This window comes from Notolepis coatsorum (assembly GCF_963971535.1).
Source record: "Notolepis coatsorum genome assembly, chromosome: 10".
NCBI lineage: Eukaryota > Metazoa > Chordata > Actinopteri > Aulopiformes > Paralepididae > Notolepis > Notolepis coatsorum.
In genome coordinates this window covers 13,527,600-13,555,470 of record NC_140174.1, presented here as the reverse complement: position 1 = coordinate 13,555,470, position 27,871 = coordinate 13,527,600, and the positions used below count along the sequence as shown (strand labels likewise).

Here is a 27,871-nt window from a genome sequence, read left to right as displayed (position 1 = left end):
ACCAACACACGGAACGGCCAAAAGATGGCACCACCTCACAGCGATCGCAGACCAAATACTGCCTCTCCTCAGTTGTGAAGTGGGGCTACTGATAGGCTACAATTGTCCAAGAAGTCTTGTACCCAGGCGGGTCATAACAGGAACAGATGATGAACCCTTTGCCATTCTCACAGACTTAGGGTGGAGTATCGTTGGCTGTTCAACACCACACTCTCCACAACTGTCAACCGGTCACTGTCACAGAGTAACCGTGAAGGAGATGCCTGCAGTGACTCCAATGGATGCAATCAGAATCCTTGAAACGGATTTCAGAGACACTCAGGGAAACGACAAAATGGTCTCTCAGGAGGATTTGATCTTTCTAGACAAATTGAAGGAAAACATAAAGATAAACGAACATGGACATTACGAGATGCCACTCCCCTTCAGAGAGAGGCCATGCTTACCAGATAACAAGCAACTTGCTGCTGTGAGGCTCAGTCACCTGAAAAGGAAGTTCGATGGAAATGAAAGTTACAAGAAGGACTACACCAACTACATGAAGGACATCATCGACAGAGGTGACGTAGAGGAGGTACGTACTGAAGGCACCAATGGAGAAAAATGGTACATACCTCACCATGGTGTATATCACCCCAAAAAGCCTGAGCAGCTGAGAGTAGTGTTCGACTGCTCGGCAAAGTACAAGGGAAGTAGCCTAAATGAACACCTTCTCCCAGGCCCAGACATGATCAACAATCTCACAGGTGTACTGATTCGTTTCCGTCAGCATGGCATTGCACTGATGTATGACATAGAAAAGATGTTTCATCAGTTTCACGTCTCAGAGAGGGACCGTGACTACCTACGCTTCCTTTGGTGGGAGAACGGCAACCTAAGCACCCCACCTCAAGAATACAGGATGAAGGTCCATCTTTTTGGAGCTGTATCTTCACCAGGGTGTGCAAACTACGGATTGAAGCAGCTCGCCAAAGAACACAGTCACACACACCCATTAGGGTCTCAGTTCATTACCAGAGACTTTTATGTAGACGACGGTGTTGCCAGTGTTGAGTCTGTTGAAAAGGCCATTCAAATGGCAAAAGAGGCACGTGAGCTGTGTGCAGAGAGAGGTTTACGCCTCCACAAATTTGTGTCGAACAACTGTGCTGTTCTCCAGAGCATTCCCTCAACAGAACTCGCCACAGACATTAAGGTAAAGAATCTCACATTCAATGACACAGCCCTAGAAAGAGCATTTGGAATAAACTGGAATGTCGAGAGTGACTGTTTCACCTTTAAAGTCACATCAAAGAACCAGCCAGCGACACGGCGTGGCATCCTGTCATCTGTCGCCTCCATATACGACCCGCTGGGCTTCATAGCTCCCTACATCCTCAATGGAAAGAAGATTCTCCAGGAAATGTGCCATCAAGGAACAGGATGGGATGACCCGATTCCAGAGCAACTGAAGCCACGGTGGGAGAAATGGAAAGATGACCTTGCTAAGATGGAAAGGATACACGTAGCTCGCTGCTACCAGCCAGCTGGCTTTGGAAAGGTGATCAAAACACAACTACATCATTTCTCAGATGCCAGCACCACAGGCTATGGCCAATGCACTTACATGAGACTGAAGAATGAAAGAGGAAACATTCACTGTGCTCTTCTTATGGGGAAAGCGCGCGTCTCGCCGCTGAAGGTCACAACAATACCCAGGTTAGAACTTACCGCAGCAGTTGTCTCAGTCACCGTGAGCAATATGCTCAAAGAATAATTAAGATACTGTAATGTAGAAGAGTTCTTTTGGATGGATTCAAAGGTTGTGTTAGGCTACATTAATAATGAAGCTCGCCGCTTTCACACCTTTGTGGCAAACAGGGTGCAGAAAATCCGTCATGACTCAGACCCCAAGCAGTGGTTTCACGTACCTACTGATGAAAACCCAGCAGACTATGCATCCAGGGGGAAAACAGTAGAGGAGCTGCTCTCTTCTGATTGGTTCACTGGCCTTAGCTTTCTATGGAAAAAGGAGATAGAAATGCCAACCGAGGTGCCGTCAGAACTACCCGTCGGTGACCCAGAAGTCAAAAAGGCTCAGACCTTTCAGACAAAGAGCTCAGAACATGTCAGCCTTGTAGACCGACTGAACAAGTTTTCATCCTGGTCTCAGGCCATCAAGGCAGTAGCGCGTCTCCTGCGGCGTGCAAGAAAAGTCAAATCATGTGATCTCTCAACAGTTGATGAAAGACAAAGTTCAGAGAGACTCATCATCAAGGACATACAAAGCCAAGCATACGGAGATGAGATAAAGCTACTAAGCAAAGGACATCGGCTACCAAGACACAGCAAGCTGCACCACGTAGACCCTTTCCTGGACACAGAGGGTGTGCTTAAGGTCGGAGGCAGGCTCAGCCGTTCATCTTTCCAGAGCACATTCAAACACCCAACTGTCATTCCTCAGAGATATCACATGACGAATCTGATCATCGCCCATCATCATGAAAGAGTGAAACATCAGGGTAAAGGCTTCACCATCAATGAAATTAGGTCCAGTGGCTATTGGATCTGTGGACTGAGCAGAGCTGTCGCAACCTACATCCGTCACTGTGTGATGTGTCGAAGGCTGAGAAGGCCAGTTGAAGGCCAACGGATGAGTGACTTGCCTGTTGAACGAACAGAACCCACGGCACCGTTCACATACTGTGGGATGGACTGTTTTGGCCCCTTTTTGACAAAGCAAGGAAGAAAACAAGAGAAAAGGTATGGGTTGCTCTTCACCTGCTTCTGCTCTAGAGCCATTCACATTGAGATGCTGGAAGACTTGTCCACAGACACTTTCATTAATGGACTGAGATGCTTCATTGCATTAAGAGGTGCTGTTAAATTAAATGCGACCAAGGTACAAATTTCATGGGTGAAAAAAACGAACTGAATGCTGCTTTGAAAGAGTTGGACACAGACAGACTGAACACATTTCTCACAGAAAAGCAGTGTGACTTTGTAACAAATGCACCTCATGCCAGCCATGCAGGAGGCGTGTGGGAACGGCAAATACGAACTGTGAGAAGCATCCTCAGTGCCACTCTGCTGCTCGCCCCTGGCAGGCTCAGTGATGCGTCATTGCGCACCTTCTTTTATGAGACCATGGCTATTGTGAACAGCCATCCACTCACGGTCGATACTCTAAACAGCCCAAATAGTTTAGAGCCACTTACTCCCAACCACCTGATCACAATGAAATCCACTGCAGCCTTGCCTCCACCTGGCAAATTCGAAAGAGAGGATCTGTATGGACGAAAGAGATGGCGTCAGGTTCAATACTTGACAGAACAATTTTGGAGTAGATGGAAAACGGAGTACCTCCACAGCATCATGACAAGACAGTGCTGGCATAACACTAAAAGGAACCTGCAAGTCGGTGATGTAGTCATGGACAAAGATGACATCTTGCCAAGAAGCCAATGGAGGCTTGGGAGCATCTCAGAAGTCATTCAGGGCAAGGATGGACTTGTGAGACGGGTCAAGATCTTGCTTGGAGATAAGGGACTGAACCACAAAGGAGAGCGCAACGGCAGGCCCTCCATAGTGGAGCGGCCTGTCCAGAAATTGGTTTTATTGCTAGAAGCTGTTTAAGCACTATGCATTGATGACATGTGATATTGTTTTGAATTGAATTATATGTTTTGAAGGTTTACTTTTAGTAAAAAGAAAAGAAAAAGAAAAACATTTTAATTTGGTGGGAGTGTAAATAACCCCAAGAATGGTTTATTATTTTTTGAGTAATTACCTGTGTAATATTTGTGTTTAGGAATATTTACATTTGGGCGGCTACGTGGCGTAGTGGGCAAGGCGCTCGCCACGAATACTGGAGACGCTGGGCTCGCCTGTTCGAGCCCAGTGCTCCACATTGCTTTCAGTTTAGCTGGTCGTCCGTACTAATACACATTGGCCGTATTAGGGGGTGGGAAACTGATGGGTGGGGATCGGGCGTTGTGGACAGCGACTCCTACAGGTCGGTTGGTGCGCCTGCGCAGTAGAATCAGGAAGTGTCGGGGGCAGCGTGAGCCTCCCACGCGTTACTCCTCGCCACTGAGAGATCGAGCTGCGCAGGTGAAAAGATGCGACTGCTGTTACCTCAAGTACCGGAGGGGACTTGTGCTATGTATGACTTAGTCCACATTGCAGCCGGCTTGTGGGAGGCAAGAAACAGCATTCGTGACAGGGGAGGGTTGAATTGGATGATACAAAATTGGGATGGGAGAAAATATAGAAAATGGAGAAAAAGTGGATAAAAAAAAGGAATATTTACATTTATATATAATATGAATATCCAGGACTTTTTTGTTATTAGAATTGATAGAAGCCTGTGTGTGTGACTTTAATTTATGTAAATCCATGTCGCGAGGCAGTGTTTTCTGGTCGCTGTCACTGGCTTTTGTTGACAGTTTGACAGTGCATTGCGAGAGAAGGAATAGGCAACAAGTTTTAATGGACCCGTATGAGGCCATATCTCTTACGGTGAGAATGTTATTGTTTTAAAAGGAAATGTAATATGATGTAAAAGCAGTGGCGGCTCTACCACTAGGGGCGCTAGGGCGCCGACCCACCTGCTGGCCAGCTGCTGTTAAATCAGAGAAGAAGAGAATAAAACTTTTTCGTTTTTGTGTTTTATAGCCCTATAAATAATATAAACATGTTTAAAATTAATAATATTTACTCATTTTAAGTATGTTTGTATTTCCAATGCACAATATAACGTTATTATCTAAATTAAGAAAACACCGTTTTCCAGAGCAGGAAGTGACATCACGTTTTTTTTATTTTTTTTATTTTTTCGTATTTCTCGGGGGCAATACGCGATAGCGCTCTGCGTGCGCGTCACAGTTTGATCGCTGTCTCCGTCACAGCCAATCAGTGCATACGGCGTTGTGCGTTGAAATATGACTATTATGTTGGAATCCGAGCGCGATTTGAAGCGGTCTAGCCAGCAGCGTGAACTTCCGTGAAGGATTTTCCATAGCCGCATTTCGCGGAGACGCTCTCTGATTGGCCGACGCCAGTATTTCTTTCCATGGCAGAATTTCACAGAGACGATATCTGATTGGCCGAATCCAATTTCTAGCTTCTAGCTTGGTTGAGATAGTTGTGTTGTTGTGAGATGCATGCAGCTGTTTGCCGTGCCGTGACTGCAAGTTCTTAAGCTTAGGCACTCTTTCAAAGTTGGTTAAGGTTAGAGTTTGTCTTAGAGCATGGCGATAGAACGCCAGGTAGTTTTGCAGTCTGTTCGAGCGGAAATGGACAAAGGTGTACTTGTTGAGTGTTGTGGCAACGAGCTCAGCTGAGCTAACACTTGGCTAACTGCTAACTTGGCCCTGGACGTTCAACTAAACAGTGAGTCTCTCTCTCTCTCTCTCTCTCTCTCTCTCTCTCTCTGTATCTGTATCAATCTTGGATGCAATAATAACGTTACTTACCACACTGACTATCTCGATGGCTCATTGATTTAACTACTGCAGCTCTCTCGGATTGAAAATACGTGGATTATGGCTTGTTCAATATCGTCTATGTTTGAATGAATGAATGAATGAATGAGAACTTTATTAACAGATTGCAGAATGGGTACAATACAGTACGGCTCAATACACACAATTGTTAAGGGGATGCAGACCAGAGAAAGACGTTTGTCTTGTTTACATCAGGGTCCCAGATTTTCGATTCATATCGATAGTTTAATAGCTAGCCTTGGCTCGTTTAACAATATGCAAAATATGTGTACAGCCCTGTACTCATACTGAAGTTATTCTTGGTATATAATAGGTCTGATTGTGTAACGAATCGATTCCACGTCGCGCTGTGTGTGAGAGAGAGAAGGAGAGAGGGAGAGATCTGCCTGTGTTTGTAGACGGGCGAGTTTTGTTTCTAACTTTTCTATTTATATATTGTGTTTCAAGTTGTGAATTAGAGTCTAGACTATACTTTATTTGACTGGTTGTGTGTTGTTGTAGTAACAGCTGAGCGACTCGTTCATAAGAGCCGATTCATTGCCGTGAGCGTGAGTCGAATCGCTCACGTCTGGCAATGAGTGTTGCGTGGTACTGTACTGTACATGTTTGGTATATGTTTGGTATAGCGCCCCCTAGTGGCGAAACCCACCGGCCGCCACTGTGTAAAAGGATAAATAAAACAGTGATTCGACCATCAGTACGTTTATAAGCCACTCAATATACGGGGATCCGTTACACTAAGTGTCTAGGTCAAGTATAGTCCCTTTTGAGCCATGTCTTCAGGCTGGACTTGAATCTAACGGCATTGTCTACGATTTTCAGGTCACTGGGCAGACTGTTCCAATAGATAGCTGCTGAATACAGAAATGACTCCTTCCCCATACAGCTCCTGAATCTGACTGGCACAAAGTCAGTTGAGCTGCGCCTAGTTTGGTATGCATGGGTGTCTCTGATTCGGTTGAAGTAGTTGTTAAAGTATACTGGCACTACCCCGTGCACTATTCTGTGAACTAGGCACATCCCTATCTGGTTTACTCTGTCTTCCACCTTAAGCCATCTCATGATCTCAAAGTGAGCTGGGTCAAGGTGGGTTCGGGCAGGTAGCCTTAGGCTACGTTTAGACGGAGAGAGTCTGAACAGAAACCGCAAAAGTCGTCTTACGGTTTCACTTTTAATTTTGCGTTTAGACTATCGTTTTGGATGGAATTCTCCGTGCAGACGAGGCTGTAACGACTCCAGACGACTGAGCCCCGCTGTCACACGATTGGCGCATATGTCACATGACGTGCTGTGAAGACCCGCCCTACTCTGCCTCTGATTCGCAGACTGTGGGTGGGGAATGTGATTGGACCAAAGCAGAGTCACTCACAGACAGTGGGTCCAGTCACGCCGCGGGACAGATTCTTGTGTATTTAAAAGTACTGCCAATGTAGCCTTCAGGTGATCGCCATGGATAGAATCAGACATGCTTTGTTTACGCTTCTAGGCTACTGACGCATACCTGTGATGTAAGCAGTACACGCGACGAGAGCCTTGACAACCCTTTCGTCATCGTTTTATGCGGTTTGACAGTTTAGATGAGAGCGCAAAGGCTTATCGTTTCTAGGAATTCCACCCTGGAAGGTAGTCTCACTTTTTTGCGGTTTCACCCCGTAAAAACGCCGTTTCCGTATAAACTAAAGGCACATCCAAAAAAATATTTTTGCGGATTCACCTGCTAGCGTTTTCCGTCTAAACGGGGCCTTAGTATTACCCTGATTAGCTTGTTTTGTGATGTCTGTAGTTTTATTTTCTGACTTTTGGGGGCACTGTTGTAATAATTCTGCCTCATGAACATTGGCAAGCTTTCCATTTTTGCACATAATTTGTTCCCTTCTATCACTAACATTATTGTTTAAGCATTTTTGGTTGAGATAAAGTTAGTTAAAAGGTTGTTTAATTAGTTAAAAAATAACTACACTTACCAGTAGAATGCCTGTCGTTCAGTGCTGTCGCCTAATACACGTCACGGCCATTGTGTAATTTCTCAGTGAACGAAAACATAAACGTTGCTATTTTGCTACTTTTACGATGAATTGCGATTTCTTTCATGTTGAGCTATAGATTGTGGATGAATACGCACAGAAAGGTACACCATGTGTCGGCGGATGGGTGGCGCAGCGGACATTACGCTCGTCACCAACGCAAGAGACACCGGGTTCAAATCCGGCTGTCGGCGTTGCCTCCGGCTTGGGCCGGCCGTCATACTGGCTCAATTGGCAGAGTCAGTGGGTGGAAGTCGTTGGGTGGTAATCTGGACGTTGTGGACAGCGACTCCTACAGGTCGGTTGGGGGACGCCTGCACAGCAGAGACAGGAAATAGCGGGGTAGTGTGAGCCTCCCACACGTTACACCTCGCCAAATGAGAGTCCGCACTGGCAGGTGAAAAGATGTGACAGGCTGCCTCCTCGTGTACCGGAGGGGACACGTGATGCAAGGCTTCTATCCTCCCTACGACCGACCTGTGGGGGGCATATGCGAGCAACGTTCAAGACAGGGGAGGGGAGAATTGGAAAACAGCTAAATTTGGATGGGAGAAAAATAGAAAATAAGGAGAAAAAGTGGATTAAAAGAAAGGTACACCATGCCAATGTTCATGCTTTATTTGTTTTAAACGAGACGATTTAGAAATGTGTCCATTGAGTTTTTGATTGATTGATTGAAAACGTTATTAACAGATTGCAGAATGGGTACAGTACAGCTCAATACATACAATTGTTAAGGGGATGCAGACCAGAGAAAGACTTTCGTCTTGTTTACATCAGGGTCCCCCATTTTCAATTCATCATAACATATATGACACACGACATACAGATAGACAGTACTGCTACATCTATACATTTATGACATACCAGATTTGCAAATACAGTACTGTTTGTGGTACAAAAAGTGTCCAGAAAAGAGTGTATATACATTTGACGTAGAAACTGTACATTGGAGGAGGTTGGGTAGGTGGGGTGGGGTTGGGTAGGGGGTGGGTGGAGGACACTGTACACTGTACATTGGAATACTGACAAAGCCATACTTGGTCATTTACTGTACAACTGGGTTAGGACATTTGTAGGGGCCAGTTTCGAATTGCAGTCTCCCGTAGGTGTTCTTTGAGAGTGTTTTTGAAAGTGGGTAGTGATTCACATTCCTTTACAGCTTTGGGTAGGGCGTTCCACATTGATGTGGCATAATTGCGAAACGTGTTTAGTCCCTTGTTTGAGCCAAATCTGGGTTTAACATGATTTGTGGAGCTCCCTTTGGTGTTGTGATCGTGGTATTCACTGACCTTTGGGAAGTATTTTGACATGTACATGGGTACCTTGGTCGTGTAGTGTATCTTGTAGACCAGGCCCATTGCAAGTTGCTGTACTCTGTCGTCTACTCTAAGCCATCCTAGGTTGTCAAAGTGGGCAGGGGTGAGGTGGGTTCTAGGAGTCAGGTCAAGCAGTAGTCTGACTAGTTTGTTTTGAGATGTTTGTAATTTGATTTTTAGTGCCTTTGAGGTGCTTTGGTACCATGAGGTGCAAGCATAGTACCCTTGAATGAGTGCTCCTGCCAGAGTCTTCAGTGTATTCTTCTTTACCAGAGAGGAGATCCGGTACAAGAATCGAGTTCGTTTGTTGACTTTTTTTATTACATTGGATGCCATTTTGTCACAGGAAAGATTAGCCTCTAGGATGGAACCCAGGTAGGTAATTTCATCTTTCCTTGTGACAATATTGTCACCCACTGTAACTGAGAAGCCGTCGGTCTTGCTGAGTTTGTTATTTGAACCGAAGAGAATGGACTCTGTTTTGCCCATGTGTAATGATAGTTTGTTATCGGCGAGCCATATGCAGATTTTGCCTAGTTCCGAGCTGAGGGTTTTTTCAACCTGTAACTTGTTCTTGTCAGAGACCAGCAGGGCTGAGTCGTCCGCAAACAGGAACAAGTTGCAGTCACAAGCTGACGACATTTCATTTGCATAAATTAGGAACAGTAGTGGTCCTAGTATGCTTCCTTGTGGAACACCACAGCTCACTGGGAGGGGGGGGATAGGGTACCGTTTACCTCCACCATCTGTTCTCTCCCTTCCAGGTAGGATTGCATCCAGCTCACTGATAGACTATCAAAACCAATTGCTTTTAGCTTGTCAATCAGAATGGTGTGATTGACAGTGTCGAAGGCCTTTTGTAGGTCCAGCATGACCATGCCGCAGTATTTGCCCGCGTCCACCTCTTGTTTGATGTGGTCGTTCAAATAGAGAAGGCATGTGTCAGTGGAGTGGGATGTTCTGAAGCCAGATTGGAATTCGTAGATTAGATTTTTTTCCGCGAGGTACATTTGCAGTGAGAATACATTGCAGTTTCAAGTGGGGTGGACCACGCGGGAAACAACAATGACGTGTGACGTAACCACTACACCTCCCTAGACCCTATAGCCCCTCCAAATGTCTGTGCACATCCCTGGTATGTGCCCTATTGATCCGGCTGTGGACCAGAGGTAGACCAATAACATCAATACATGTTCCCAGGTGCTGGGCGATCAATGAGAACATGCTCTACTGGTGGATCATCCGCTTCCCCATCTTCTTCGCCTCGCTGGTGAGGAGAGCCGCGTTGATTTTGTTTGATTTTTACACATTTGTACAATGTGTACAAATCTACATTTGCATACTTTGAACGCATCATACTGTGGATAAAAAAGTACACTTTAACGCACAAAATGCAAATGTTGTTTGATTTATTATCTTACCAACAGATCAACTTGATGATTTTCCTAAAGATCTTGAAGATGATTCTTTCCAAATTACGAGCCAGCAACAACCAAAACGCTTACCCCGATTACAAACTCCGGTAGGTTTTCGACAGTGAAAAGTGAAGTCAATGATGATTTATTAGATTATTTGCTTAATTCCTCCTCAGAAAAGATAATGGATTGTATGACAGGAAAGGGGGATATGGATATGGCAAGATCAGAAAATGTAAATAAAGTACTAATCAACCACAGGAAAAAAGGTACATTCAGATTTCAGATTCAGATTCAGAGTTTTATTTGCCACATGGAATCATACACTCAGAGTTTCTTCATTACACAATCATAAATAACATTCCATGGACAAAAGGAGCAGGAAGAAGAATAAATCTTATAACATTTACAATATGTTTTTATTTTTTTTGTGATCAAATATTTCTTTATTTTACATGAAACAAGACATCACAGGACAGTAACAACTATAATAATAACAATAATGATAATGACAAGACAATTAAATTAAATCAATTAGTTGCAATATAAATTAAATATATAAAGGAGAAGGAAAAACAAGGGAAAGAAACTCAGGTGAAGCTCAGCAGACCAGAACACCATAGGAGCGTCCACCTACCCCCACTATCCAACCCAAAAAACAGGACCCCCATAGATCACAGGCCCACCACACATAAAGCGGAGCCCCTCAAGTCCCCACCTGCCCCAGCCCGACAGCCACGGCCCCCGGCCCATGAGAACCCCAAGTCCAGCATCCCAGGGAACCAGAGCGCCACGTCTCACTGAGACCCCAAACCTGGGGCCCCCACGGCCCAGAGCCAAGACCATCAAAACCACAGCAACCGAGGGCCCAAAAAGCCCCACCCCACGTGCAGTGATTCCACAACATACGAGACCCCCCCACCCTACCCAAGCCGAGCCACCGAGATGATGGCCTCCCCGATACACCAGCCAGAGACCGCGACTACCAAACCCACAACATCAAGGGCCCAAAACATATAGAAATTAAATAGAAATAGAAATAAATAAAAAGTAAAATTGTAATGTTTTAATAAGACTAAGACACTCACCCACTCTGATACAAACACAGCTCTCACCACTATACTAAGACATCCACCCTGATACAAACACAGCTCTCACCACTAGATTAGGACACCAACCCTGATACAAACACAGCTCTCACCACTAGACTAAGACACTCACCCTGATACAAACACAGCTCTCACCACTAGATTAGGACACCCACCCTGATACAAACACAACTCTCACCACTAGACTAAGACACCCACCCTGATACACACACAGCTATCACTACTAGACCAAGACACCCACCCTGATACACACACAGCTCTCACCACTAGACTAAGACACTCACCCACCCTGATACAAACACAGCTCTCACCACTAGACTAAGACACTCACACTGATACAAACACAGCTCTCACCACTAGACTAAGACACCCATGCTGATACAAACACAGCTCTCACCACTAGACTAAGACACCCATGCTGATACAAACACAGCTCTCACCACTAGACTAAGACACCCATGCTGATACAAACACAGCTCTCACCACTAGACTAAGACACTCACCCACCCTGATACAAACACAGCTCTCACCACTAGACTAAGACACTCACACTGATACAAACACAGCTCTCACCACTAGACTAAGACTATCACACTGATACAAACACAGCTCTTACCACTAGACTAAGAGACTCACCCGGATACAAACACAGCTCTGACCACTAGATTAAGACACCCACCCTGATACAAACACAGCTCTCACCTCTAGATTAAGACACCCACCCTGATACAAACACAGCTCTCACCACTAGACCAAGACACCCACCCACTCACTGCTCCCACCACTAGATTACCCACCCTGTGGAGAGTCAGAATAATAATAATAATAATAATAATAAGAAGAAGAAGAAGAAGAAGAAGAAGAAGAAGAAGAAGAAGAAGAAGAAGAAGAAGAAGAAGAAGAAGAAGAAGAAGAAGAAGAAGAAGAAGAAGAAGAAGAAGAAGAAGAAGAAGAAGAAGAAGAAGAAGAAGAAGAAGAAGAAGAAGAAGAAGAAGAAGAAGAAGAAGAAGAAGAAGAAGAATTATTATTATTATTATTATTATTATTATTATTATTATTATTATTATTATTAGTGTCAGAATGTGTTGTGTAGAGTGTCAGAATGTGTTGTGTAGAGTGTCAGAATGTGTTGTGGAGAGTGTCAGAATGTGTTCAGAATGTGTTGTGTAGAGTGTCAGAATGGGTTGTGGAGAGTGTCAGAATGTCTTCAGAATGTGTTGTGTAGAGTGTCAGAATGTGTTGTGTAGAGTGTCAGAATGGGTTGTGTAGAGTGTCAGAATGTGTTGTAGTGTCAGAATGGGTTGTGGAGAGTGTCAGAATGGGTTGTGTAGAGTGTCAGAATGGGTTGTGTAGAGTGTCAGAATGGGTTGTGTAGAGTGTCAGAATGTGTTGTAGTGTCAGAATGGGTTGTGTAGAGTGTCAGAATGGGTTGTGGAGAGTGTCAGAATGGGTTGTGGAGAGTGACAGATCCCTGTTCCCTGTGTCCTGGTAAGACTGGCCAAGGCAACCCTGACCCTCATCCCTCTGTTTGGGATCCATGAAGTCATATTCATCTTTGCCACCGACGAGCAAACCACCGGCATTCTGCGCTACGTCAAGGTCTTCTTCACACTCTTCCTCAACTCGTTCCAGGTGAGCCTGACTACAGTAGTTGTGGTGACATCATGTGAACGAACACCAGCCACATGTTGGTAATTAAAGGTGCTGTGAGTAAAAATATCTAGGGCTCTCTCTCCTGATTGGATAAAGTGGGAAGGGATACCAGGAAATAATTTCGTGTGAAAGATATTTTGTGTTTACTGCAGAGCGCAGGGACTTGGAGACCCATGTTACTGGCTGTCAGAATGTAGAGCTCATTTAAACAAAGACATATCACTTACAGCACCTTTAAGAAAGAAAAATGTCCCAGCTTGGCTGGCCTTCTGCACTAATACAATTGGCTGTATTAGAGGGTGGGAGAAGCTGGCGGGGTGGGTCCGGGTCGTTGTAAACAGCGACTCCTACAGTTCGGTCGGGGCGCCTGCTAAGCGTGGATAGGACTTGAGGGGGATAGTGTGGTCCTCCCACACGCTACGCCCTCTCGATGAGAATCCGCGCTGCCGGGTGAAAAGAAGCGGTGATTGGCTGGACGTGTGTCGGAGGAAGCACGTGGTAGCCTCCACTCTCCCAGATGATCTGACTGTGGGGGGTAAGTGCGCAGCGACCAGGAAGGGACTGGGAATTGGCATACAACTAACATTGGGATGGGAGAAAATCGGAGGAAAATGGAGGGGGAAAAAAGATCAATAAAAAAAAATAAATAAAAAAAAAAAGTCTCCTACCTGGGAAGCATGTCAAGCTTAGTTTATGTATTTTGCTGTCTATATTTATGCTCATTTTATGCCTATGTCTATTTTATGTCTATTTATGTCTACATTACTGCTGGGAAGCACTTTGGGCTGACATTTTTGTATGGAAGGTGCTATACAAATAAAGTTTATTATTATTATTATTATTAACCAATAATAATAATAATAATAATAATGTGTCCTTTTCCTCTGTCTGTGTCTCTCTGCAGGGGTTCCTTGTGGCTGTGCTCTACTGCTACTCTAATAAAGAGGTTTGTTCTTTCGTTTCATGTTCCATCCCATAGTAGACTGATAACCCACTCACCAGATTCACAATCAGGAGAAACACTCGACATTTGCTGAGCCGGTCCTAACATCATTCAGCTGCAGATGGGGCTCTGTTACGTATCCTCTGTTACGTGCTTTCTCCCGCTTTGTTCGGCCTTTATGTTAATGACCTTGCGCAAGAAATTAAGCAAGCCAATCTTTGTATTCAGGGTCGTCTGGTCCAGCTGCCAGATGATAGGGTGACTAAAAAGATCAGAGCACACACACGGTCATCCCTGGTCAAGAGAGATATCCATGATTTTTTCTTCTGCTGATTTAAGTATGATCTTTATGAATAATCTGCAGTGTAAGGTTAATATAATTAAACCAAAATGATCAACAATCCATCAGGATAAGTGGAAGGTGGAGATATGGAAAAAACCTAAACTTATGTTGAAATAAAAAATTTGTATTTTACTGAACCTTATGTAATGTTAAACTTAAAGAGAAGACGGAGGTCTCTGTGTGCCCAGTTGAGGTCTGGCACCTTGCCATTGGCTGTGGAAGTGGGTAGATTCCAAGGTACACCTGAGGAGGAGCGGTTGTGTGTTCTCTGTGATCTGGGAGTGGTGTAGGATGAATTTAATTTAGTTTTTCTCTGCCCCTTGTACACCGACTTAAGGAGGGTTTTAGTTGAGAAAGTTCAATTTGTAAATACGGATTTGTTGTGGCAGTCTGAGAGTTGTATGTTGAGTTGTTTTTTTGTGGAGGAGATTTTCAGTTTAGCAGGATTTTTGGAGAAAGCATGGCACTTGAGACAAAGCACATTATATCCTATATAATTTGATATGAATTCCTCTTGTTTCTTTGAAACAAGTAGCAGTAGCAGTACTAGTAGTAGTAGCAGTAGTAGTACTAGTAGTAGTAGTAGTACTAGTAGTAGTAGTTAGTAGTTCCGTGATAACACAGCCAATATTAACGAATACACTGAAACGGTGCTTGACTTTGTCTGTACTCTGGTAGTGGGGCGGCGTGGCTCAGGGGTAGAGCGGGTCGTCCAATGATCGAAGGGTTGGTGGTTCGAATCCCGCTCAAGCCCATGTCCATCCCACTGCCGTTGTGTCCTTGGGCAAGACACTTAACCTACTTGCCTCGTATGAATGTGTATGCATGTGAATGAATGTTGGTGGTGGTCGGAGGGGCCGTAGGCGTTGATTATTCGCCACGCTTCCGTGAGTCTGCCTCAGGGCAGCTCTGGCTGCAATTGTAGTTTACCACCACCGGTATGACTGTGTATGAACGAATAATGGACTCTGTAAGCGCTCTGGGGTCTCTGGGGTGTCACGAAGAGCGCTATATAAATCCAATCCATTATTATTATTATTATTATTAGAAGAAACAATCCCCTCTACCACAATTAGAGCTTACCCAAATCAAAAGCCCTGGGTAGATAAATCCGTCCGTGAGGCTCTGAAAGTGCGCACCTCAGCCTACAACGCCAGGCTTGTGACAGGCAACATGAATGACCACAAGGTGGCGAGATACAACGTCAGGAGAGCAGTAATAGAGGCAAAACGGCGTTATAGGGATAAAGTTGAACTTCAGTTTGAACAGGCTGACTCTAGAGGTATGTGGCAGGGCCTCAGAACGATGACCGATTACAAAGGCACCTCCCTCAAACTGAACAGTGACATCTCCTTGGCAAATGATCTCAATACCTTCTATGCGAGGTTTGAGGCTGTGAATAACAACACCAGCCTACAAACCACTGAAATGGAGGGGGGGGCGCTGCTGATGGAGATTCAGTGTTCAGGATAACAGAACATGAGGTGAGGAGGACCTTTAAGAAAGTGAATATCAGGAAGGCAGCAGGACCGGACGGCATCCCCGGCCGCGTCCCCGGCCCCCTCAGGGGTGTGTACTCAGCCCACTTCTCTATACACTTTTCACACACGACCGTTGTTCCTCCTCTCCATCTAACCTCATAGTCAAATTTGCAGACGACACAACAGTGCTTGGCCTCATCAGAGGAAATGATGAGACCTCATACAGGAGGGAGGTTGAGCAACTAGTGGAGTGGTGCGATGGTCATAACCTTGCTCTCAACCCCACGAAGACCAAGGAGATGATCATCGATTTCCGCAGGACTGGTGACCTCAGCCACTCTCCACTCCTCATTGGAAATGAGGAGGTGGAGAGGGTTTCAAAATTTTAGTTTCTGGGCGTGACGATGTCTGATGACCTGTCCTGGGGGATCAGCATTGCCTCTGCTGTGGGGAAAGCACAGCAGCGCCTTTTCTATCTGAGGAAGCTTAAATGGGCTAAACTCCCACAGGGACTGATGGCCAACTTCTACCACTGCGCAGTAGAGAGTGTACTCACGTACGGACTACTGGTGTGGTTTTCTAGCTGCACCAGGGCAGAGAAGTAGGCCTTCCACAGAGTGGTCAAGGCTGCAAGGAGGATCACTGGAGCTAGCCTCCCAGATATCTCCACAGTCTTCACCTCCCGCTGCCTACGCCGTGTAAATAACATCTTACAAGACCAGTACCACCCAGCACTGCAGCACACCATCTTTTTCAACTGCTGCCCTCTGGTCGAAGGTATAGATCCATCCAGTCCGGAACTAGCAGACTGACCAACAGCCTCTATCCACGGGCTGTCAGGCTGCTCAACGATCAACACCAACTTGCCCCCCCCGCATCCCACCCCGTCCCCGCACCCCCCGTCCCCAACCCCCGGTGACATAACTCCCACTTCCACATTACAACAATAACTGTGAACTGTGAACTTGCATTGCTGCACTATACACTATTTCATCCATTGCAAGTCAAGGCCCCCCCCCCCTCCTCCCATTAACTCATTAGAACAGGCTGTCATCCCCACCTGTCTGAAGAAGTCCACCATTATCCCTGTACCCAAAAAATCTACGCCCGCTTGCCTCAACGACTACCGCCCTGTAGCTCTCACCTCCATAGCCATGAAGTGCTTTGAGAAGCTAGTGAAGGGCTACATTTGTTGCTCCCTCCCCATCAACCTGGACCCCCTGCAATTTGCATATCGCCCCAACAGGTCCACGGAGGACGCCATAGCCCATGTGCTGCACACAGCAGCATCACACCTGGACAAGAGGCAGGGGAACTATGTGAGAATGCTATTCATCGACTACAGCTCAGCATTCAATACCATAGTCCCCTCCAAACTCATAGCCAAGCTCAGGGACCTGGGCTTGAACTATGACCTCTGCCAGTGGGTCTTGGACTTCCTGACGGGTAGACCCCAGGTGGTAAGAGCAGGCAACTGCACCTCCTCATCCATCACGCTCAACATAGAGGCCCCCCAGGGCTGTGTTCTGAGTTCCCTCCTCTACTCCCTGTACACACATGACTGTGTGGCACAGCGGAACAACAACACAATCATCAAATTTGCTGATGACACAGTAGTGGTGGGCCTGATCTCTGCCAACGACGAGAGGGCCTACCTGGAAGAGGTAGAGAATCTGTCGCAGTGGTGTCAGGAGAACTGCCTCTCCCTGAACGTCAGCAAAACAAAAGAGATGATTGTGGACTTCAGGAGGTCGGGGATCAGGGACTACAGCCCCCTCAGCATCGACGGGGCACCGGTTGAGAGAGTGAACAGTTTCAAGTACCTCGGAGTCCACATATCCGAGGACTTGACATGGACCACACACATTGACAGTGTTGTGAAGAAGGCACAGCAACGCCTCTACTTCCTCAGGCGCCTAAGGAAGTTCCAAGTCAGTCAGAAGATCCTTAAGAACTTCTACTCATGCACAATAGAGAGCATCCTGACTGGCAATATCCCCTCCTGGTTTGGGAATAGCACCGCACAAGACCGTACGGAGAGTGGCCCGTTCAGCCGAACGCACAATTGGAGGGGGGCTTCCCACTCTCCAGAACATTTACAACAAGCGGTGCATGGGTAAGGATATGGCAGTCAATACTACATAACAGGCAATATTTACACACCAAACATGACCTCTGCAAATCTTCTCAATTTCAGTTTGGAAACAGGCTTCGTCATAGCGTCTGCAACCATGTCGTCTGTAGGACAATAAACAAGTGTCATCCTTTCTTCCCTGATGACAGATCTGATGAAATGATATTTTATATCCACATGTTTACACCTCTGTCGGCACACAGGGTTTCTCGCAATGGCAATGGTTCCCTGGTTGTCTTCATAAACAACAGTTTTCTTATATACATAGGTATCCATTCCTTCGAGCAGTTGTTCTAGATAAATACATTCCTGTATTGTCATAGCTAGAGCCATGTATTCGGTGCCACTGTGGGCTGCTTCTTTGTTTTCCACAAAACCAGTGAGCTGTCTGTGTTCAAACTCACACAATACCCTGTGGTACTTCTTCTGTCTGTGGTGTCTGCCGCACAATCTGCATCACTGTAGGCTTTAAGCCCTAAGCCCTCGCTGCTCTTTCTGAAACAAAGCTGTTTATCTGCTGTACCTTTGAGATAACGAAAAACATGTTTTGCTGTAATCCAGTGCTCCTCTGTGCGATCAGCAAAATGCTGTGACAATTTACTCACTACAAAACATAGGTCAGGGCGAGTACATGTTGTCAAATAAATGAGGCTACCTACAGCTTCTCTGTACATTTTTACATCTGTCAATTTCTGAGCATCCTCTTGGTAGTCGTTTCAGGATCTTTTCCACATATCTCTTCTGGGATATTTTTACACAACTGGCAGACTGTTCGAAGTCCATGCCTAGAAAATGTTTTAACCTGCCAAGGTCTTTCATTTTGAATCTGGTGGAGAGCATACCTTTCACCTGCTCTAGGTTTCTAGTGTTGTCCGCTGCGATGATCAAATCATCCACCCAAATGACAATTATCACTTTTCCTGACTCTTTTGACTCCCTTGAGTAAACACAGGGGTCTACTGGGTTCTGTAGGAAGTGATCTTCAATGAGACATGTATGAAGCATCTCGTTCCAATTTCGCCCAGACTTTCAGGCTGTAAATGGATTTCTCTAGCTTACACACTAGCTTCTCTCCTTTCTTCTCGTAACCTTCAGGTTGTTCCATTTATATCTCCCTATCTATGGGTGCATGCAGGTAGGCTGTCTTCACATCCATCTGGTGTCAAATCAAACTGTCCTCAGCTGCTTTCTGCATCACTACCCTTACACTGGTCAGATTGGCTGTGGGGGAGAATGTTTCACCGTAGTCTATCCCCTCCCTCTGACTGTAACCTTTAGCTACAAACCTGGCTTTGTACTTGTCGTGGCCTTCAATACCCTCCTTGATTGCGTACACCCATTTCCCTCCCACTGTCTGTCTGCCCTCTGGTAACTTGGTTAGAGTAAAGGTGTGGTTGTCCTCTAGGGACCTCATCTCCTCATCCATTGCTCTCTCCCATTTACTTGATTCAGGGGACACTATGGGCTCTTTAAAGGACTGAGGTACTCCACTCACTACTCTGTAGCAGTAATCAATGCTGGTAAGTGTACTGTCATCCTCGTCACTTTCTCTCTGGGCATAGTCTTTCAGATAGTTTGGGGATTTGTGTTCCCGTGAGGGATACCTCCCACTGCATGGGGCACTTGACGTCACCCTCGGGTGCTCCTCGTCATCGTCCTCTGGGGGTTGCTGACTGTCTGTCTGCACGACTGTGCTAAGTACACTAGGCTGAGGTGTCTCTGTTTCTTCACACCTTTCTCTGGAGTCCAGCTCTGGCTCCTCTGTCTGAGTCTCGTTCTCACATGTTGTCTTTGTGACAAATTTGACTAGCCTGTGTTTTTGCACTTTCCCTTTACCGGGATAATAGACTAGGAAAGCGGGGCTTCCTTTGTCGTGCCCAAAAAGAGTCCTTTTTCACATCTGGACTCATGCTTTCCTCTGTCCTGCTGGTAAGCATAACACACTGATCCAAATTCGTGCAATCTAGCTAGATTACATTTCTTTCCTGTCAGTGCTGTATACGGGGTGGTGCCCTTGTGCTTATTAAAACACCTGTTTCTGGTGTAAGCGGCTTCTTGTACCGCATAATGCCATAGACTCTTAGGTAAGTTACCCTAGCCATTTCGAAAAGAGTAGGTCCTTCCCTCTCTGCCACCCCGTTCTGGTGTGGGGAGTACGGACATGACGTCTCGTGTCTTATCTTGTTCCTTCTCAACAGTGATTGGAACTCTCTATTTGTGAACTCGGTTCCGTTGTCGGACCTCAAGCATCTTATGTTGCCATAAGGGGCTACGTCTGCCAGGAATTTCTCCGTGGCCTGGAGTGTGTCACTCTTTGCTTTGAGAAAGTAAACAAACACTGCCCCTGTACACACATCTGTAAAAGACTGTACATACCTAAAGCCACCTATGGACTCGTTGCTTACTGGACCGGCTAGATCTGTGTTAACTAGCGCAAGTGGTACCTTTACTTTTTCTGTGGGACTTCTGTTTCTCGATTGAGTGAACTTCCCCTTTATGCACACTTCACATTCTTTGTCAGGTCTACGCTTTTCACCTTTAATGTGCATGCCTTCTGTCACTGCTTGCAGTTTCAGTAAATCCTCGTAATTACAATGACCCATGATCTCATGCCATGTCTGAATATCGTGACTGACAGTCACATTACACATATCATTATTATTACTCTTGTCGTTGTCATTACACTCTGTCCGTAGATAATACATTCTCTTGTACACCTCTATGTTAAATCGTGTACCGTCAGGCTCTACAAGAACATCTTTACCTTCATTGAAGAACACTGGCACCGTTCGCAGTAGCAGATTTTACAGAGAATAGTTCTTGTGGGAACGAGGGTACAGTATGTAGAGAGCGTTCTTTAACGTCACTGTACACCGGCGCCCCTCACTGTCTATGAGGCATACCTGTGCGTCTCCTCTCCCTTGCGCCAACCCGTAAGTGCGCTTCCCGTCTGCCAGCTCCATGCTGTGTCTCTCCGGCTCGAAGGTGTTGTCAAAGTTCTTGAATCGATTCCTGTCATTGATGACGTGGGACGACACACCTGTGTCCATGATCAGTCCCTTCCTTTGGGCCTGCTGCTGCTGCGTTGGCTGGGTGACGTACGCTGTCTGCGCCCCGAAGATGAAGTCCTCTCGTCCCGCTACTCTCCGGGCGTCGTCTCGACTCGTCTCACGTCCACCGTCGTCGCCATCTTGTCCACAGCCGCCATCTTGTCCATGCGCGTACCGTGCGCTCTGGTCGCGTTTCTTTCTAGACACTTTGTCTGTGTGCCCCCCGTGGATTTGCAGAAGCTACACCAAACAGTCTTTGTGCAGTTATCTTTCCGATGCCCTTTTTCTCTGCATCGCCAACACGCCAGCTCCGTCGTGGGCCTGGTCTTCTCTCTCGGTGTCGCCCGGGCCTTCAGCACCCTCTCTCCCGCCTCCGCGGCGACTGGGTGTGTGTCTTCTGAGGCCTCAAAGTTCCGCAACTTGGCCTTGAACTCTCCCAGCGACATGTCCGCTGAACCGTGTGTCACCAGTAGTGTGAACGTTTTGTACAGCTCCGGTAGTCCTCTCATAACCATCGCCATCATTAGTCCATCACTTGGTGCTTCTCCTGCACTCTTAAGCGCCGTAATGATCTGCTCAGCTCTGATGACGTATTCGGTCACAGTCTCGGTGTGCGCCTTCTTCAGCGCGGTTAGTGTTATGTAGAGGGATACGATTCTGGGTCTTCCCCGTCCGATATATCTCTCAACACTTTCAGGCTCTCTCGGCCTTTGTCCTTAGTGTCGCGGAATATCAGCCCCAAGCTTGTGTCGTCTAGCAGTGGTGCTAACTCACAGTATGCGTCGGCATTTTGCTTGGTGTCCAGGGCTCGTGCTTCCGCCGTTAGTGGTCCCGTGGGGGCCGTCAAGATCGCTGTCATGCAGCACAACAATCGCTCTTCCCAGAGCTCATAGTCCTCTGCTCTTCCGTTGAACGAGGGCCATTTGCTCTTCCCTTTGGTCGCCATCCTCTTTTGATGGTAGGCGTAGCTTTAGCTCCCGTTAGCTTAGCTTTAGCCACGCGGTGCTCCCAGTGCTGAACTAGCCTATACTTTAGCTAAACTTGCTACCCTTATTATTTCGCCCCTGCGTGATCTGGGCCCATAACCTGTTGACAGAGTCACTTACGGGGCGACAATAACTTGGTTATGACGACAAGGTCCTCTCACTTCAGCCTTTAATCGGCGTGGTTTATTATCACATTGAGCATTAGACCTTCTCTCTGTGAGAGGTAGATGGGAAGAGACAGAGAGGGAGGGAACATTCCCTTAAATACCCTCTTACCTGGCGCCAGCGTCAATAGCTCCGCCTATAGCGCCCTCTTGTGGAAACAGTTAGACAGTTACATGCAATCGTATACATCACATAACTTTAACAGAGGCCCTTAACTCCTCACCATCTGTTCAGGCACTGTATGATGCCCAGATCAACCACATCCCCATGGGACCTCTTCAACATGATGAAACATACATTTCAGACTCTTAAATGCACCAGACTGATTATGTTGAAGAGTGTTATACTGTACTGTTATGTGTATGATTGTTGTTTACCTGTGCACTCACCAAGACAAAGTACAATCAATGTGTCATTGAAATGGTAATAAACGATTGAATCTTCAATCTTGAATATAATATAAATACAAAGCCATACTGACATTTACATCAGGCCTGCATCACAGTAACTCTGACCACCTTGATGCTTTGTGTAACCGAGTGGATTTGAACCTGGGACCATAGCAGGATCCACAGACGGTCGCATTAACCAGCTGAGCTAAAAGGTCAGACCTGTTAGCAGGTGCTGGTTGACTGCGACCGACTCATTAGTAGTTGACTTGACACCTGGAATCGTTGGTGAGGCTTCACTGCGACAGCGCTAGCTTGCTTATGCAGCTGATGGCTCGTTAACAGAACTGGTCTTACTTCCACAGAGTGCCTTGTCTTGGAACCACAGTGAGTAGGTCAATTGGCTAACGTGAGTGAGTGAGTGAGTGAGTGAGTGAGTGAGTGAGTGAGTGAGTGAGTGAGTGAGTGAGTGAGTGAGTGAGTGAGTGAGTGAGTGAGTGTAATGATGAATGATGAAAATCCCTGATTTCTTCATTGATATTAAAAAAGGAATATTGAATTGCTGTCTGAAAGTATAATGATCAGGAGATGATGTCTAAAGTTCAATATGATGGTTTAACAAAATGTCCAGGTAGGTGGGTGAAGACAAGAGGGTGAGGGGCACAGGCAGGAGGGGGGAAGGTGTTAGGGTTTAGGAGGGGGGATGGTGTTATGGTTCAGGGGGGGAGGTGTTAGGGTTCATGCAGGAGGGGGGAAGGTGTTAGGGTTCAGGAGGGGGGAAGGTGTTAGGGTTTAGGAGGGGGGAAGGTGTTAGGGTTCAGGAGGGGGGAAGGTGTTAGGGTTCAGGAAGGAGGGGGGGTGTTAGGGTTCAGGAGGGGGAAGGTGTTAGGGTTCAGGAGGGGGGGAGGTGTTAGGGTTCAGGCAGGAGGGGGGGTGTTAGGGTTCAGGAGGGGGGAAGGTGTTAGGGTTCAGGCAGGAGGGGGGAGGTGTTAGGGTTCATGCAGGAGGGGGGGTGTTAGGGTTCAGGAGGGGGGAATGTGTTAGGGTTCAGGAGGGGGGAATGTGTTAGGGTTCAGGCAGGAGGGGGGAAGGTGTTAGAGTTCAGGCAGGAGGGAAGGTGTTAGGGTTCATGCAGGATGGGGGGTGTTAGGGTTCATGCAGGAGGGGGGGTGTTAGGGTTCAGGAGGGGGGAGGTGTTAGGGTTCAGGCAGGAGGGGGGAAGGTGTTAGAGTTCAGGCAGGAGGGAAGGTGTTAGGGTTCATGCAGGAGGGGGGGTGTTAGGGTTCAGGAGGGGGGAAGGTGTTAGGGTTCAGGAGGGGGGAAGGTGTTAGGGTTCAGACAGGAGGGGGGAAGGTGTTAGGGTTCAGGCAGGAGGGAAGGTGTTAGGGTTCAGGGTGGGGGAGGTAGGTGTTAGGGTTCAGGGTGGGGGAGGTAGGTGTTAGGGTTCAGGGTGGGGGAGGTAGGTGTTAGGGTTCAGGGTGGGGTAGGTAGGTGTTAGGGTTCAGGGTGGGGGAGGTAGGTGTTAGGGTTCAGGGTGGGGTAGGTAGGTGTTAGGGTTCAGGGTGGGGGGAGGTAGGTGTTAACAAAAGGCCATGAAAGGAATCTTCCACATGTTGAACCTCTGTGTTGCAGGTGAGGTCCGAGCTGATGAAGAAGCTGCGGTCCTGGAGGTCGGAGCTGAAGCTGGCGTGCTGTGGACAGTGACTGACCGTGTGGGAGTCCAGGGTGGAGCCCTTCTCCATCGGCACGGTGCGCAACAGGTCCTCCGCCACGCCGACGAGAGCTCTGCCCGGCGGCTCCCCCCCCGTGCCGGGGCTTCTGCGGGGCTCGACACCGGACACGTCGCTGCTGAACTGTCCCTCTGCCCGAGGCGCGGACCCCGCGGAGGGAGGCGGGGATCCCGTGGAGGGAGGCGGGGCCGTGGAGGGAGGCGGGGCCGTGGATGGAGGCGGGCCCGTGGAGGGGGGCGGGGTCGTGTCCTTCCTTATACACCTCAGGGACCCCGCTGAGTGCCCCCCGCACGTCGTGCAGAACACGGATTCAGATTGAACTACGTTTGACGTTGAATGTGGTCGTTTATAGCAAAACACATGTACCTTAACCCTTTCACTGCCACACTACAGAAGGTTAACCCTTTACTATCATACTAAAAGTAGTAATAATAATAATAATAATAATAATAATAATAATAATAATAATAATAATAATAATAATAATAATAATAATAATAATAATAATAATAATAATAATAATAATAATAATAATAATAATAATAATAATAATAATAATAAAAATAAATAATAATAATAATAATAATAATAATAATAATAATAATAATAATAATAATAATAATAATAATAATAATAATAATAATAATAATAATAATAATAATAATAAACTTTATTTGTACGGCACCTTTCATACAGAAACTGCAGCTCAAAGTGCTTCACAACAGAAAAAAGACAGGCATAAAGTGCAGACATATAAAATCACAGTTTTTCACATTAGGATCTAACATCCCAACAGGCCACCTAGTTTATGGTTTGATTCAAGATGAAATAGACTGAGTAAAATAGTGCAGTGCAATAAAATTGTAGAATAGATTAAAAGATATATATATTTTACAGTGCAATAAAATAGTTCTGGATTACTGTTCAACAGTTCAAAGTCGTACAATGGTAAAACTGTTCTGAATTACTGTTTCAACAGTTCAAAGCCGTCCCAAACCTTTGTTCGGTATCCATAGTTCAAAACATGACAGTCTTCTCTTCTGCCTGACACCACAATGCACATTTTAAGGCAAGCCATATCAGACAGTATTAAAGCTGACAGGCTCCCCTGCTCATGACAGTCTCCTGTTGCCTGACACCACAAATGCACATTTTAAGGCCAGCCGTATCAGACAGTAGTCTCCTGCTCATGACAGTCTCTTCTGCTCGATACACACACAGTTCAATACCCGACAGTTTTGAACCTGTAATAAAAAGCAATAGACAGAGTAAATAATAGAATAGATAGTAAAATGATGCAAAGGGTTAACCTTCTGTAGTGTGGCAGTGAAAGGGTTAACCCTTTGTCGTGTGGCAGTGAAAGGGTTAACCTTCTGTATTGTGGCAGTGAAACAGACACTTAACCCCTGATTGCTCCCGATGAGCAGGTTGGCACCTCGCATGGTCGCCTCCGCCGTCGGTGTGTGAATCTGTGAGTGAATGGGTCAAATGTGAGGAACAAAATTGTAAAGTGCTTTGGATAAAAGCTGTTTACCAAATGAAATGGTAGCTACTTCAGCTAAAAGGGAGCTGTCAATCAAGCGTGATCTGATCACGCCCCCTAAAGATCACCGATCGGCCAGTTGCGGCTCGATGTTGGTCACGCGGGTTAGGAAGGGGGTAGAGGGGATATGACATCATCAACAGGTGACCAAAGGACATGGTGGAAAGGAGAAGGAGAAGAAGAAAACCATAGACACGCTCTGTGTTCTTGGTTGAACTTACAGATTTCTCAGGATTTGAACATTGTTGGGAATGTTTGGGATAATGTAAGAACACAACTCAACAAAACATAGGTCGTTTTGAGACATTTGAATGCGGGAATGATACTGTACATATATCTTTTAGGGATGAAATAAGGTCTGAATCCAATTCAAACCTTTATTTATTCTCAAAAGGACAATTTAGGTCACCCTCATTTTCAATGTCGTCAAGACTTACAGACATTTCAATGCATAAATGTTTTACAATATAATAATAATAAATATGAATAACTATCTATATATAAAAAAAAATTATTAATATTTCTTTCATTTAGTCATTTAGCTGAAGGCTTTTATCCAAAGCGACTTACAAGTTCTCTACAACAAGTCAGCAGGAAGGGTACAACTCTGGCATCTAAGGGTCAGTAACATTGTTCATAAACAGTGTCGAGCTAGGCTCCTTCTACCTCTGCTCCTTCTAGCTACGCTCCGTCTAGCTACGCGCCTTCTACCTCCGCTCCGTCTAGCTAGGTTCCTTCTACCTCCGCTCCGTCTACCTACACTCCGTCTAGCTAGCTCCTTCTAGCTACGCTCCGTCTAGCTACGCTCCGTCTAGCTACGCTCCATCTCGGAGTATCGTGATATTACAATATCGTGACTCTCTCTTAATAATATCATATTGTGGGGCCTCTGGTGCATGATTCCCACCTCTAGTAGTTAGTGTTATAGTTATTCATCTCATTCCATTCTCTCTTATATCGTATTTCATTCCTTTCTCCCATATATTGTTCCACACACAAATCCTTTTGTATTAGATTCGATTAGATTAATTAGATCCACCCTCGGTTCTCCACCTCGCACGAGGGCTGGCGCCTCACGGCAGAGGAGGCTGCATCATTAATGATGTACAATGACTTTTTAAAAAGTACAAAACAGTATGTTATTGCACTGACTGTACATTTTACAATTTGAATGTGAGTTTGTTTGTAAAATTGTGAGTAAGTAATTGACTTTGTATAAATCCTTTAAATCGTGTAATTGACGCACCATTGACTTTTTACCACCAGGCCATCAGGTAGCTTCTCAGCTCATAAAACTGAATGTTTACAATGTTTACATGAGTCAGGTGGCGTAACGGAGATTGCGTTCGTCACCAACCCCGGAGCGGCTGGATTCGCCTGTTCGAATCCAGCTCACAGCTCCGGGGTTGTCACCAGCTTGGCTGGCCGTTCACACTAATACAATTGGCAGTATTAGAGGGTGGGAGAAGCTGGCGGGGTGGGTCCGGGTCGTTGTAAACAGCGACTCCTACAGTTCGGTCGGGGCGCCTGCTAAGCGCGGATAGGATCTAAGTGGGATAGTGTGATCCTTCCACACACTACGCCCTCTCAGTGAGAATCCGCGCTGCCAGGTGAAAAGAAGCGGTTGATTGGCTGGACGTGTGTCGGAGGAAGCACATGGTAGCCTCCACTCTCCCAGACCGACTGTGGGGGGTAAGTGCGCAGCGACCAGGAAGGGGATTGGGGATTGGCATAACGACTAACATTGGGATGGGAGAAAATCGGAGGAAAAAGGAGGGGGAAAAAGATTTAAAAAAAATAAAAATAAAAAAAATTACATGAATACATTGGCCAAGGTATGGCAAGGAGGGAGGGTGGGGGGGTGAAGGGTTATTTTTGTCAAATCAGTTGTGTTTCTATACAATTCACTTGTATGACATTTAGGTATGACACAGGACTACAAAAGCATTTAGTATAGAAATGTGTCAACAGACTAAAGCAGGGAACCACAATATTTTGCATACAAATTATGCTGAGCAGAATGTAATATCATAACTGCCCTTTGACTAAAAAACGCCTGTATGTCCATTTTCCTTTTTTTCCTGGCAGCATATTTCAGTTA

General features: G+C 46.0%; 1 protein-coding gene across 1 annotated transcript in view; it reads left to right on the top strand.

Moving 5' to 3' along the window:
* LOC311235452 (glucagon receptor-like) overlaps window positions 1–24,201 on the top strand; it is a gene marked incomplete at both ends in the record, with an annotated part of 71,159 nt that extends 46,958 nt beyond the window's left edge. Inside the window, 5 exons of the mRNA XM_084322913.1 lie at window positions 10,030–10,099; window positions 10,257–10,351; window positions 12,847–12,985; window positions 13,911–13,952; window positions 24,130–24,201. Coding sequence (XP_084179039.1) covers window positions 10,030–10,099; window positions 10,257–10,351; window positions 12,847–12,985; window positions 13,911–13,952; window positions 24,130–24,201 — 418 coding nt within the window. The remainder of the gene's footprint in view (window positions 1–10,029; window positions 10,100–10,256; window positions 10,352–12,846; window positions 12,986–13,910; window positions 13,953–24,129) is intronic.
* Between the last annotated feature and the right edge of the window lie 3,670 nt (window positions 24,202–27,871).